Here is a 15,027-nt window from a genome sequence, read left to right as displayed (position 1 = left end):
GTTTGGATGTATTTGGACTGTGTGGGGTATGTGTGGGTATGGCTGTGGTTTGTGTGTGTGAGTGAGAGGCAGACTAGAAGGGAGGGGAAACCTCTTTTCTGTGTGCAGGAAGTCTTGTATTTCTGGCTGTTTTAATATATGCCAAGCTGCTTTCTAAGACCCAGGCTGTGGGGGGCTTTGGAAGTCTAAATGTGAATAATGTCATCCTTTTATGTGACCTGGGTTCATGGTATGGCACAGATTTAAATTGTCTCGCTGAATGTGGATGGGGTCCACTCCCCGATTAAGCGAAAGAGGTTATTCACAATGTTTAAGCGCATGTGAGCCCAGGTGGTATTCTTGCAGGAAACGCATCTTACAGATAAGGAACACGCTAAATTACAGGGAGACTGGGTGGGCCACTGCTGTTATTCCTCAATCAGTTCGAGGCAGCGTGGGGTCGCCATTCTCATCCATAAAAATTTACCATTTCAGCTGACGCAAACATACCAGGACCCAGAGAGAAGATACATGATTGTCGTAGGTACATTACATGATCAGAAAATGGTACTGTGTAATATTTATGCTCCAAATGTATATTCTCCTCTGTTTTTTGCTTCCTTGGTGAGTCGGCTGGCTGAGTTCTCTGCCTGTCGTTTGGTAATTGGGGGGGGGACTTTAACATAGTTGCGAATAAGCAGCTAGACATCAGACCCCCCCAAGCCTGTGCATAATCAGGACAGGAGTAAAGGAGTCAATCTGTTATGTGATGAATTGCAATTAATAGACATTTGGCGGGTATTGCATCCCGGAGACTCTGACTTTACATTTTTTTCTAACCCCCACCAGTCTTATTCCAGGTTGGATTACTTGCTGGTATCGGACAGTTGTTTCCCGAGGGTGACGGAGGCCAGTAATGGCACTATTTCTATCGACGGTAACCATAAACTGAGGCTCCCGGGCTCGCCCTCCATTCTCCTGGTGCATGCGTCCAGATTTATATCTGGACAAAGTATTCCATAATTATTTGCAAACTCAATGGTTGGAATACTTAAAATATAATGCAACCCCAGATATGAGTGCAGCGACCGTGTGGGAGGCCAGTAAGGTCATAATGCGAGGTGCAATAATAGCATATGTGGCCAGGGCAAATAAAAAAATGCAATGCTGAAATTTTGAGGTTAACTGCTGTTCTTAAACATGCTCAGCAACAACACATGACATCCTTGACTAGGGAGTCCAAGGCGGTGGCTGATAGGGCTAGGGCTGCTCTCAATGGCTTACTTCACCAAAGGGCATCTAAATCGCTTCGCTACTATCGTACCACTTATATAAACAGGGGAACAGGGCAGGTAGACTGATGACCCACCTTATTAGGCCTAGGGGCCAATGGGCAGCCGTAACAGGGATCCGAAATAGCCAGAGAGACCACTTGAGTACTCCCATGGACATCGCACATAGGTTCCGGGAATATTATATGTCTCTATATGGCTCTAAGCCTATGGACGCCGATGTAGCTGAGTCCCTTTTTCAAGGGATCTCGTGGCCCTCGTAAACTATTGACCAGGTTACTGCATTGAACAGCCCCATCACTGAGGGGGAAATCCACGCTGTCATCCACAAGCTTAAATTGGGGAAGGCCGCAGGCCAAGATGGATTAAGTTCCAAATTTTACAAGATACTGAAATTTACAATTCTGTCCCCGATGCAGAAATACTATGCTGACCTTTTGCTCACTTACCGTATTGCTGAGACATCCAATCGGTCTGTCATTGTTGTTCTCCCAAAACCAGGAAAAGACCCCTTGGACGTGGGTTCTTATAGACCCATTTCCTTACTAAATGTAGATGTAAAAATCCTGGCAGCTGTCCTTATTCATAATGATCAGACGGGGTTTGTCAAAGGGCGGCAAAGGGTTTGTAATGTCCAGCGATTGCTAGCGGTCTTAAGCTATCAATTGACAGTGGAGGCATTGGTTTTGAGTTTAGATGCGGAAAAGGCCTTTGATGCCTTATCCTGGGAATATATGTCTGGGCCCTGCAATGTTACGGCTTCTCAGGGGCTTATATCCAATGGTTGAAGGCTCTTTATCGTAACCCTAGCGCCTCTATTCTGCTTAATGGGGAGCCTACCGACTCTTTTCCTTTATATTGCGGACTCCGGCACGGATGTCCCCTTTCCCTATTGCTATTTGTGTTGGCCTTAGAACCCCTGGCTATCCGGCTGCAAGGCGATCCAGGGTTCACTGGGATTAGTGTAAATGGCCACCCTTTGAAGACTGCGTTATTTGCGGATGACATCCTTTTGTTTGTGGGATGTCCGCCACCAGTGTGCCTAATATTATTCACCTTTTTGATCAGTGGGCCCCTGACAAGATAAAATATCTGGGTATATGAGTACCCCAATAGCTGGAACGACTCTACAAGCTGAATATTGCCCCATGTCTCCTTAAGCTTCGGGTGCCGCTGCAGCTTTGGACCCCATTGCCACTTTCCCTACTTGGTAGGAGTGCCCTTATTAAAATGGTGCTAATACCCCGACTTCTTTATTTGCTGCACATGATTCCCTGTTGGTTGAAAGCCGGGGATCTTCAACAATTGCGTACTCGTTTACAAAAGTTCTTGTGGAAGGGGAAATGGGCTCGATTGGCTTATACCATCTTAGACTGGCCCTGGGAGCAGGGAGGGCTTAATTTGCCGGATTTCAGACTTTATAATGTGGCATGTCAGTTGTGGTATGTGGGTGAGTGGATTACGGAGACCTACTGCTATTGTGCCCCAGGAATGTTAAATAAGATGTCTCAACCTAGCTCCCCTTTAAGTATTTATTCAGCTGCGCCCAGGGTTACGGAGTAATCTGACCTACCCCAGAATATTTTTACAACCTTGTATCCAAGCCTGGCAATGGTTGCAGAGACAATGGGGCTTGCGGGGTATAGCCTCCCTTTTTTTGCCTTTTGTGGGGAATGCAAGTTTTGTGCCGGGGCGGGACAGGGCGGTCTTCCAGGCTTGGGCTGATGAGATGGTATACATATTTCATTTGTTAGAACCGGACTCCCACGTTATCCAAGATTTTGCTACTCTGGCCCGTATGTTTCAACTGCCTACTAAGTACTTTTATGCGTACCTGCAAGCCTGTCATTATATCCAGTCCCTTGCATGGTCTATAGAGGGCCTGGCAGCGGAAACGGCGTTTGCTACCAAGGTTTTTGACATTACCTGCCTCAAGAATACAATTGCTGGTTGGAAAAAACTCAGTCAATCACTGGGTCACCCAGGCCGATTGCAACATCTTACGACTCGCTGGACTGCCTTGTTGGACTCCCCAATGACCCCGAATTACTTGAAGAGCTGTTTTACAGCTCTTTACCAGTTGCTGCCTGACGTGGAGCTCCGGGAGGTCCAATTTAAAATTCTTCATAATATATACTGTGATGATGTTCGCCGGGATCATATGAAGCTTACGCAGTCTCCTCTATGTAGCTGGTGTGGTGCAGCTGAGGGCAATTTATACCATCCTTTGTTGGCGTGCCCACGCGTGGAGCTTTTTTGGAAATCAGTTCTTGACGTGATTAAAAGTACTAGTACTGTCATTTCTCCTGTGGGTCGCCTTTTACTGGCTCATCAACAGACTGATCAGGTTCCTGGTACACGTTCTAGAGCAATATTTGAACGTCTAGCGGTTATGTTGGCATGCCGCACCATACTGGCTCTCTGGACCGATTCCTTGGCACAACCTTCAGTTGATGCGTGGTTTGGCAGGATGGCCTCTTTACTACAGATGGAATATATGGACTTCCGCTTGGGCAAGAGAAAACCGGACAAGATATATAATGCTTGTTGGAATGCATGTTATGCCCTGTTTCCTCTTGCTTTACAAACTGAGCTCAGTAACACTGGATATAAGCCCATATGGTCTTAACTGAGGTTCCGTGGGATAGGGGGTGGGGAAGGGAGGTTTGTATGTGGTATGCATGAGGTATGAATGGGAATGCTTTGGAGTTGTTTCTGCGGGGAGGGGATGATTGGGCTAAGATTGGATGGAGGGGAAAAAAAAAGAGAAAACCAGGGAATACGTTGGGATCGGTTGTTAGACCGAACATTTGTGTACAACGCTTGTATTGTACGCTGTTTTCTATGTTGCATATGCTATTGTTCTCCCATGTGAGTGTATCGTCTTCCGGTTAATAAACATTATTTTGGAAAAAAAAAACTGGTTTGTATATAAGGAATGGACTATGCATTAGGAATGTGCATTTGTTTCATGCATTTCAGAGTTATGTATGTAACTTGCAGCCTTTATAGTGCACTCGTAAAAAAATGGATTACTGTGCGCATAACTCGAATTATTAAAAGTGCATCTGTACTATTTGTTATGCGTGTACCATAAAGTATGTGAGTTACATGCATAACTCCGAAACAAATGAAATGAATGCACATCCCTACTATTCATTGCAATATGCTTGCTGCCTTTAATATTCTGGTGGAAAATATTCCACTGTCTTCTGGATGAAACAGTAACTAGTGAGGTATGGAATTCTCATAATTCAGAGCTTTATTTTTTGTTGGTCAGATATAGCACATTCTATCAGTGATTTCTGTGCTATGCTGAAGATTTATTTTTAAGAATTTTACTAGAAATTGTTTGATTTATTTGGTAACTTGGCTATGTTAGATTATCAGGAGCTAAAAATACTGGAGTCACCAACAAAAGAAAGTGCAACTGGACAAAAATGGTTGACATTAGAACAAATTGTTGAGGACTAACTGAGTGGATATCAAGCTGGTTGCATGTTGAGGTTGGTAAGAATTATGCAGCAGCAACTATTTATGCCACGACTCTCCGGCTGGAGTCCCTCAGGGATCCTCCCTATCCCCCACGCTCTTTAACATTTACCTTCTCCCTCTATGCCAGCTCCTAACCAACTTAAAACTGAAACATTTCATATATGCTGATGACATCCAGATTGTGATCCCCTTCAAAGAATCCTTCTCCAAAACTCTTGATCATTGGGAAACCCTCCTCCAAGAAATCAACAACCTCCTTGCCAGCCTAAACCTTATATTAAACACCTCATAAGAACATAAGAACATAAGAAATTGCCATGCTGGGACAGACCAAGGGTCCATCAAGCCCAGCATCCTGTTTCCAACAGAGGCCAAAAACCAGGCCACAAGAACCTGGCAATTACCCAAACACTAAGAAGAACCCATGCTACTGATGCAATTAATAGCAGTGGCTATTCCCTAAGTATAATTGATTAATAGCCATTAATGGACTTCTCCTCCAAGAACTTATCCAAACCTTTTTTGAACCCAGCTACACTAACTGCACTAACTACCTTCTCTGGCAACAAATTCCAGAGCTTTATTGTGCGTTGAGTGAAAAAGAATTTTCTCCGATTAGTCTTAAATGTGTTACTTGCTAACTTCATGGAATGCCCCCTAGTCCTTCTATTATTCGAAAGTGTAAATAACCGAGTCACATCTACTCGTTCAAGACCTCTCATGACCTTCTAATCTCACCAGAAAATGGCATCACCACTACTACGCCTTCTGCCAATCCTCTCTCCACCCAAGCGAGACTTAGGAGTGATAATTGATAACCGGTTGAACCTAAAATAATTTGTCAACCGCACAACTAAGGACTGTTTCTATAAACTCCAAGTGCTGAAAAGGATAAAACCTCTCTTCCACTCTCAAGATTTCAGAACGATTCTACAGGCAATTATCTTCTCTAAGTTAGACTACTGCAACTCTATCTTACTAGGTCTCCCATCTTCTCACACCAAACTGCTACAGATGGTCCAAAACGCGGCAGCAAGAATTCTTACCAACTCTAGGAGAATAGACCACATATCACCAATCCTAAAAAACCTACACTGGCTACCAATCCACTTCAGAATCATCTTCAAGTCCATCACTATCATATATAAAGCCATCCATCACCATGCTCCTTTAGACCTACAATTCCCTTTAAGGCAACATAACTCTACTAGACCAACCAGAGAAGCATACAGAGGTTCCCTCCAAGTACCACATGCAAAAACCATGCGGCATATAACTCTAAGAGATCGGGCATTCTCAACAGCGAGACCATCACTCTGGAACTCCATTCCATCTGACCTCCGACAGGAGCCCTGCCTCCCAACCTTCCGAAAAAGACTTAAGACTTGGCTATTCAATCAAGCATTTCCGGACTCATCCTAACCTTCCCCCCCCCCCCACACCCAAAACATTCATAATACAGCCATTTCGGTTCTTTGTAAATAATTCCATATAATGTTAAACTCCTTTAGTCTTTCTTTCTCTCTTCTCCCAGTCTGATCGCCCTTGTTCTTTGTAACTGCATTTTTTTTCCCCTCGCACAGGTTCCAGTTGCTATTGTTTTTTGCACCCCCTTGTTCTATGTAAACCAGCATGATGTGATTGATTCATGAATGCCAATATATAAAAAACTTTAAATAAAATAAATAAATAAATTTAAAAATGATAGATAAATCTGCAGATTGTGCATTCAGCAGATGTTCTTATTTATTGCTGAAACGTTTGAAATAAAGCAGTTATATAACATGTTGTATTTTTCTTTGTAGGAGTGCTGAAGAGAATGGAGTGGCTATTGGAATTAATGGGCCATATTAGAAATGTGGCTTACAAATCCATATTGGTAGAAAACGTGGATTTGAAAAAGGTATATTTTGCAAAACAAATTTTGTAACTTTTGACCACTTGACTGGGGAGAGTGTTAGATATAGTCCACTTATATTTGAGTAAGGCCCTTTGTCTTCTCTCCACACAGGAGACTTATGCTAGCTGTGCTATATGAGAGTAGGTCTCAAGGACGTAAAATGGATTAGAAACTGGTTGAGTGATCCGTTTTGATGGGTATTGGTAAACAGAGTTCACACCAGGGAGAAAAGAATGGCCAGCAGATTACCATAGCATTAGCACTGGTATCAAATCTAGTCAGGGTTTTGTCAAAATGATGCAGAGGGACGGGAAATGAAGGTAAAAAGGGACAGTCTTAAAAAAAAAAAAATTCTTGAGTAGTGGTTGAAGCTATTTAATGCAATAAAGTTCAATATTGCATTTAGGGTGCAAAAATCTAGATGAGCAGTACATAAGTGTTGAAGTAATGATGAGCAGAAAGCAGGACAGACATCATATCTGATAAGCTTCAGGTTGCCAAACATTGTGACAAGCCAGTAGACAATATGTGAGCAATACATCTATATATTGTTGATGGGCTCTCAACTTGAGAATTGTGTCTGTTTCTGGAAACCTGTGAGAATGAGACTAAAGGAAACGTATCCATGAAAGAGAGGAGGAAGCAAAGGGATACAATAGAGTGGAGACTTTCAGATACCTAAGTTATAAAGTGCAAAAGTAAAGTATTTTTCATTGAATAAGGTCTGGAGCAAGGGGTTATGATGCTGAGACTGGATAAATAATATAAAGAAGCAATTTTTTCACAAAATGGGTGCTGAATGCATGGACATTTCCCAGAGGAGGTTGAAGAGCTAAAATCAGTACTGGAATTTGGAGAGGCATAAGACAGGCACAGAGGATCACTAGGGGCAGGGAGGCAAGAATAAGATTAGAGAATAAGTAGGAGGGAGCGCTAGGGGGTGCTCCCGATTCCGGAAGAAGTGTGCCCTTGGACCTCGGCGAACCAGGAGAGGAGCTCCAAGGAAGCACTGAGGCAGTGAAGACAGGTTCTCCTCTGGTTGGAGACTGGTAGCCCAGGCCCCTGCCGACTTGCACGGCCTCGGTGAGGCCAACCACGCAAGGTTGGTCTCTGAGGAGTCCTCCGACCACTCCAAGCCCTTTCGGACCTGCCGCTGGGTAATGGCAAAGGCAGCAGGCCGGACAGGAAGGAAGGGCGAAGACACGAACTGAAGATGAAGACTCTGGTGATGTCGAAGACAAGACTCAGACGATGACGACAACCAGACTCAGACGAAATGTGGATAAGACTCAGGTACTGAAGACAAGACAAGCTAAAATCATGTAATAAAACTCAGGATGGAGTGGAATCCGGATAGCACTCTAACACCCTCAGCCGGAAAGGAGGCTTCAGTGGCTAGAATGACCCTCAGGCTATCCACTGGAGCACAGTCCGCCGAAGACTAGGCATAGCCGGAGACCAAGACATTGGAGGAAAGTTAAAAATCAGGCCTCCAAGGTGAAGGTTCAGGACATCCACGACAGACTCCCAGGACACTCAACGAGGGGCAGCCGGGAAGAGCGAAGCAGGACATCTAGATGACTCCAGACCCTGGAGGTGGCTGGAAGGGACATGGAAGATCCTCGGCTCCGACGGATAGAAAGACCCACCAGCGCCCTCCACACCCCAGCGGGGGTGGTCGCCGACCACTGGGCCGCTGCGCATCCTACTCAACCCAGCCGGGCTGATTGTGGACCACGCAGGGACGGGAACAGCGTGGAGCCTTGAAAGAAGCTAGACAGGACGGACATCAGGACATCAAGACTGGAACACTGAACATCAGGACATACGAGACATCAGCAGAGACCAGGAACAGATGACAACAACGAGGGATCCCATGAAGACAAAGGAAAGCCAAGCAGGAGCAGGAATGCAGAGAATTCCTAGAGAAGACTAGCTCCTTGCGAAGGAGGAATGACGAGTGAGCCCTTTTGTAGAGCTGAAGAGGCGACTCCCATGGTGATGTCACAGACGGGCCACTCCTTCACTGGCCCTTTAAAACAGGAAGAGAGGCACGGCCCCGCACCTAAAGAGAAGGAAACAGGAAGTGCAGGACCTTGGACAGTGATGCCCTCACGGCTGAGAAGCAGGAGCCGGAGCAGGCCGCAAAGCAGGCCCCAGCATGGCAGGTGGCTTCCCTGCCGCATGAAGAAGGACCGAGGGCAGCTCCTGCCACAAGGAAACGCCGGTGGTGGCCTCTGGGCTGCGAAGAGGAGCTCCGGAGCAGCCTCTCGGCCACAGAAGAAGATGGTGACGTCAGCGGCAGAGATGGCAGCGGCCTCCAGGCCACAAGGACAGCAGCTGCCTCCGGGCCGAGAAGGGAAGCTTCAGGGCGGCCTCTCGGCCGCAGAAGAGGAGGACGACGCCGGCGACTCCTGCTGCGAAGAGTCCACATGGGTGGCCTCCAACTGCAGAGAGCAGGCAGAAGTCCGCGGCTCCCTGGCGCGGAGAAGAAGTTGGTGGCGGCCTCCTGCCACATGGGAGCATGGCAGCAAGGCCCGCCATGCAGAAGATGGCGTCGGGTGTCAGGCCGGCTGGCTGAAGGGAGGTAAGAGGCTGCCCGTAGCTCCGGCTGTGGGCAGCATCGCAACAGTAGGGTCTACAGGGATGCAAAAAAATAAGAATAGGACATTCCATGCAGAACTGATGGAACCTATTTTCTAGAACTCACACATCAATATGTGGATTAACAATAATACCTCTGTCAGGATACCTTTGGACCCTCTAAAATGTACTGAAAATCTGGTGTGGATCAGGCCACTATAGGATCACGGCAAGTAGATGGCCATGATCCTATAGTGGTTAGTATTCTGCGTTGTGGTTGCAGCAACCTCAGTTTGAATCCGAGTCATGGCAGAAGATGATTTTGGCATCCAAATGGCAGATGAAATTTAATGTAGACAACTGCAAGGTGATGCATATAGGGAAAAATAACTTAAGCTGTAGTTATACAATGTTAGGTTACAGGTTAGAAATTACCACCCAGGAAAAAGAGCTAGGCATCATGGTGGATAATACAGTAGGGATGTGAATCGTTTTTCGACGATTAAAATTATCGTCCGATAATTTTAATATCGTCTTAAACCGTTATGGAACACAATACAATAGAGATTCTAACGATTTATCGTTATAAATCGTTAGAATCGTGAGCCGGCACACTAAAACCCCCTAAAACCCACCCCCGACCCTTTAAATTAAATCTCCCACCCTCCCGAACCCCCCCCCAAATGACTTAAATAACCTGGGTGTCCAGCGGCGGTCCGGAACGGCAGCGGTCCGGAACGGGCTCCTGCTATTGAATCTTGTTGTCTTCAGCCGGCGCCATTTTCCAAAATGGCGCCGAAAAATGGCGGCGGCCATAGAACAACACGATTCCACGGCAGGAGGTCCTTCCGGACCCCCGCTGGACTTTTGGCAAGTCTTGTGGGGGTCAGGAGGCCCCCCCAAGCTGGCCAAAAGTTCCTGGAGGTCCAGCGGGGGTCAGGGAACGATTTCCCGCCGCGAATCGTTATCCGTACGGAAAATGGCGCCGGCAGGAGATCGACTGCAGGAGGTCGTTCAGCGAGGCGCCGGAACCCTCGCTGAACGACCTCCTGCAGTCGATCTCCTGCCGGCGCCATTTTCCGTACGGAAAACGATTCGCGGCGGGAAATCGCTCCCTGACCCCCGCTGGACCTCCAGGAACTTTTGGCCAGCTTGGGGGGGGCCTCCTGACCCCCACAAGACTTGCCAAAAGTCCAGCGGGGGTCCGGAAGGACCTCCTGCCGTGGAATCGTGTTGTTCTATGGCCGCCGCCATTTTTCGGCGCCATTTTGGAAAATGGCGCCGGCTGAAGACAACAAGATTCAATAGCAGGAGCCCGTTCCGGACCGCTGCCGTTCCGGACCGCCGCGGGACACCAGGTTATTTAAGTCATTTGGGGGGGGTTGGGGAGGGTGGGAGATTTAATTTAAAGGGTCGGGGGTGGGTTTTAGGAGGTTTTAATGTGCCGGCTCACGATTTAACGATTTTTCACGATATTTTACCCCCCCAAACGGCAACAATACGATTCCCTCCCCCTCCCAGCCGAAATCGATCGTTAAGACGATCGAGGACACGATTCACATCTCTATAATACAGTGAAATCATCAGCTCAGCATGACACAGCAGTCAAAAAAAGCAAACAATGTTAGGAATTATTAAGGAGGGAATGGTAAATAAAACGGAGAATGTCATAATGCCTCTGTATTGCTCCATGGTGAGACCGCTCCTTGAATACTGTGTGCAATTCTGGTCGCCGCATCTCAAAAAAGATATAGTTGCACTGGAGAAGATACAGAGAAAGGTGACCAAAATGATAAAGAGCATAGAATGGCTTCCTTATGAAAAAAGATTAAAGAGGTTAGAGCTGTTCAGTTTGGAGAAAAGATGGCTAAAGGAAGATATGATAGAGGTCTTTAAAATCATGAAAAGACTTGAATGGGTAAATATGAATCGGTTATTTACGCTTTCAGATAATACAAGGACAGGGGGGCACTCCATGAAGTTAGCAAGTAGTACATTTAAAACAAATCAGAGAAAATTCTTTTTCACTCAACACACAATTAAGCTCTGGAAAACATTTCCAGAGGATTTGGTTAAGGCAATCACTGTAGATGAGTTTAAAAAAGGTTTGGATAAGTTCCTGGGGAAGAAGCCCATAAACTGTTGTTGTTAATGTTGATTTAGGAAATAGCCACTGCTTATTACTGGCATCAGTAGCCTGGGATCTAGTTAATGTTTGGATACTTGCTAGCTACTTCCTGACTTGGCCATTGTTGGGAACAGGATGCTGGGCTTTGATGGACCCTTAGTCTGACCCAATAAGGTAACTTATGACAGACAAAAATTAGGGATATACACATGGTAATCTCATAAGTTCATGTTTATTCATTAGGAAAATAGAGTAAAAATAGATAGAATGGATGCCTTGTGGACTTTATCTGATGTGATTTTTCTCTGTTTTAATAACATAATATAATATTGAAAATAGAATATGTATTATTCAGAAAGAAATGGAGAATAAAACTGAGTGTATCATAATATTTCTATATAAATCAATGGTGTGACTACACCTTGAGTATTGTGTGCAGGTCTGATTGACCCATCTTAAAAAAGATAAAGCAGAATTAGAAAAGGTGCAGAGAAGGGCAAAAAAAAAAAAAAGAGATGAAATGGCTCCCCTATGAAGAAAAGTTAAACAGGTTAGAACCAAGTCCACTGCTAGCATTTTTTTGCTGCCCTGTGTGAACAATTATTGTGCTGCCTCCTTCTTTGTTCTGTTTTATTTCCTCCAGTCTTCTCTGTCAGTCTTCCACACTGTCCCAGTCCCCCTCCTTCCCACTAAAAAAAAAAAAGAAGCCCTACTGCCTCAAGTGATCAAACTTTCAAAATTGACACAGCTCCCTGAACTATCTTACCCCATCTGCCGGTCCAAAATACGTAAATGAGGAGGAGTGATCCTCAGGTGCTCCTGCCCTGCCTGCTGGTATGTAAAAATGATACCATGGCTGGTACCATTATGTTTTTCGGAACTACATGCGCTGCTGTGGTAAAACCCTGCAAAAGACACTTGGAAACCAGGTGGTATTAAGCCTATTGTGATATGTGTTAGGTGTGGGCTTGGCCCTCAGAAAGCCATGAGTAAACTGAATTATAATATAGAAAATCTCCCATACCAAAAGCAGCACTTAAATACCAGCACTCAGACTGTAACAATCCTACCTATGAAAAGGTGACACTAAAAATATTACCCCATGTTCTAAACACCTGTAGGGAAAACAGAAGGAGCCAATCTGTTATTGATCTCTGCACAAAATTATATGTAATTAGAATACCTCACCTCAGTCACACGTGCAGAACACAGACAGACCCTCACCAAATTCAGAATAAAGAGACCATGAAACAGAAACAGAAATGTGCAGACAAAAACTGAACTGGAAACCACAACTAATTCTGTGTGCAGTGCAATAATAGAGAAACAAATACCACCATTCCACAAAAAACAATAAAACACCAATCATAATAATAAAACCATACTAATAAAAATAAGATTTCCAAACAACTGATGAATTCCATAACATTCAGTAATTGAGAAATCAAATAAAAAAATGTTTACATTTTTCCAAAAAGCAATAAAATATTTCTAAATAGCAAACTTATAAAATACCGAATAAGGATTGAAAAATCCCTCACTCTGATTTCTAGTCCCCCTGAACTTTTCAAGGATTAATAGGGTTGGGGGGGACGACACAAACTTTCTTTTCTCTCTCTCTCACCCTCACGCACAGGCTTGCAGGCTCCCTCTCTCATTCACATAAACACACAGACATGAAGACAGGCAACTTCTCTCTCATAGACAGGCAGACAACTTCTCACTCGCTCACAAAAACACACATGCAGGCAATGACTTTCACTCACTCACACACATGCAGGCAGGCAACCTCTCTCACATATATATAGGCAGGCAGGGAACCTCTCTCCCTTTCACACCCGCACTTTCAAATGCAGGCGGACAGGCAGGCAACCTCTCACCACACACAGGCAGGCGACCTTCCTCTTTTTTTTTTTTTTTAATTTAAGTAGACATGACATACATGAGCAGTAGATATCATAAGATGACAAGGAGCAGTTACATATTACAGTGAATTTTTTTGCCATTTATGAAACCAAACAATCTAAACCCAATAAAATTTGAGTAACCTCGACATGACAATGCATGCACCCAACACTCATTGTGCAATAAATTTATATGCACAAATTAACCTTCCTCCTCCTTACACACTCGCAAGCAGGCAGCCTCTCTCCCTCACACACACAGAGGTAGGTAGACAGTCTGTCTCTCTCACACATATGCAGGCAGGCAAGCAACCTCTCACACTCTCATGCAGACAGACAACCTCTCACACATGTATGCAGGTAGGCAGCTTCACACACACACACACACACACACACACACGCAGGCAACCTCTCGTCCTCTCACACAGACAGATGCAGGCAGGCAATTCTCTCTCTATCTCACACACACACACACACACACACATATATGCAGGCAGGTAGTTAACCTCTCACACACATGCAGGCAGCATTTTCCATCTCACACAGAAATGCAGGCAGGTAATCTCACTCTCACACACACATTTTCACACGCTTGCAGGCAGGCAAGCGCTCTCACAGGCAAGCAACCTCTCTCACACACATGTATGCACACACACACATGCAGGAAATCTCTCACACACACACAGACAGACAGACTCCCTCACACTCCATGTCATACTCCTTAATATTGTAGTGAATCCAACATGGCTAGTATGAAAGCATCTGTTTGTTTGTTTTTTTTTTGTTCTGTAACATTTTAAAGTTGTATTTATTTCTGAGTAGTAGTCTCAAAGTAGATCAGAGAAATCAAGCAAGATAGTTCAGTGGTTTGCACCAAAATTCCACAGGGTGTCAAATGGTGTTTTTTGCTGAAAGATAAGAGTCTAATTTATGAGAAAACCCTTGCTAAATCTGATCCTAAGTTGAACTGTTTTAAAATACTGTGCTATACTTCACCAAACTGATGATGTTTTCTGTTTAGACTGTAGACTTCCTGTTATGGATATTTGCAGCTTCTGTGGTTACATGGGCTGACCATGCCGGACCTCTGTTGCTTGGAGTTAGGGCCAACTGGTTACCAAAGCAACATGAAGAGCTGCCAGTAGCAGAACTTTTTGGCCGGAATGGGATTAATGTGCTGTCGGTACAAGAGAACAGAACAGCTCTTCCCAGTAGCCTGCAGCTCTTGCTGTCTAAAGAGCCCTGGAAGGAACAAACACAAAAGGTAAAAGGGGAAAAAAAAAAAGGTACATTTACTGTCACATCCTTACTTTTTGTGTCCCCTCATTAGCCATACGTAAGCAGATGCAATACCAGACTTGGGATGGAAGATATCCTCTCTTGCTGTATCTTTCCTCATTTTTTAACGTGATAAAATTACATGGGAAAGCCATTCAAACACTCAGATATTATTTACTGGGTTTTTTTTGTGTTTGTTATAAGTTGACATGTCTTATGTCATATCATATGTTCTTACATTAGTAATAGTAAAGCAGCGTAGGAAAGAAAATTCTCTCACGCCCGAGTTATTACATGCAGAGGATAATTTTAGCTCTTCTGTGTTATACACTTTAAATTGAATAGAATGTAAGAATATTGAAAAACAACTGCAAAAGTGAATTTGATTTTATTAATACTTTTTAACCCATCTCCTCTTCTTCTTGGGCTGTCTAATACCAGCAGAACAAATGAAATATATTACATCAT

The 15,027-nt window shown here is 44.6% G+C and overlaps 1 protein-coding gene across 1 annotated transcript in view; it reads left to right on the top strand.

Moving 5' to 3' along the window:
- FOCAD (focadhesin) overlaps positions 1-15,027 on the top strand; it is a 788,759-nt gene that overhangs the window by 759,585 nt on the left and 14,147 nt on the right. The window contains exons 41-42 of the mRNA XM_029606912.1: positions 6,572-6,669; positions 14,303-14,545. Of these exons, the coding sequence (XP_029462772.1) occupies positions 6,572-6,669; positions 14,303-14,545 (341 nt within the window). The remainder of the gene's footprint in view (positions 1-6,571; positions 6,670-14,302; positions 14,546-15,027) is intronic.

The sequence above is a fragment of the Rhinatrema bivittatum genome, chromosome 1, assembly GCF_901001135.1.
Source record: "Rhinatrema bivittatum chromosome 1, aRhiBiv1.1, whole genome shotgun sequence".
Classification (NCBI taxonomy): Eukaryota; Metazoa; Chordata; class Amphibia; order Gymnophiona; family Rhinatrematidae; genus Rhinatrema; species Rhinatrema bivittatum.
Note: the sequence above shows the minus strand (reverse complement) of the source record. Positions and strands in the feature narration are given on the sequence as shown.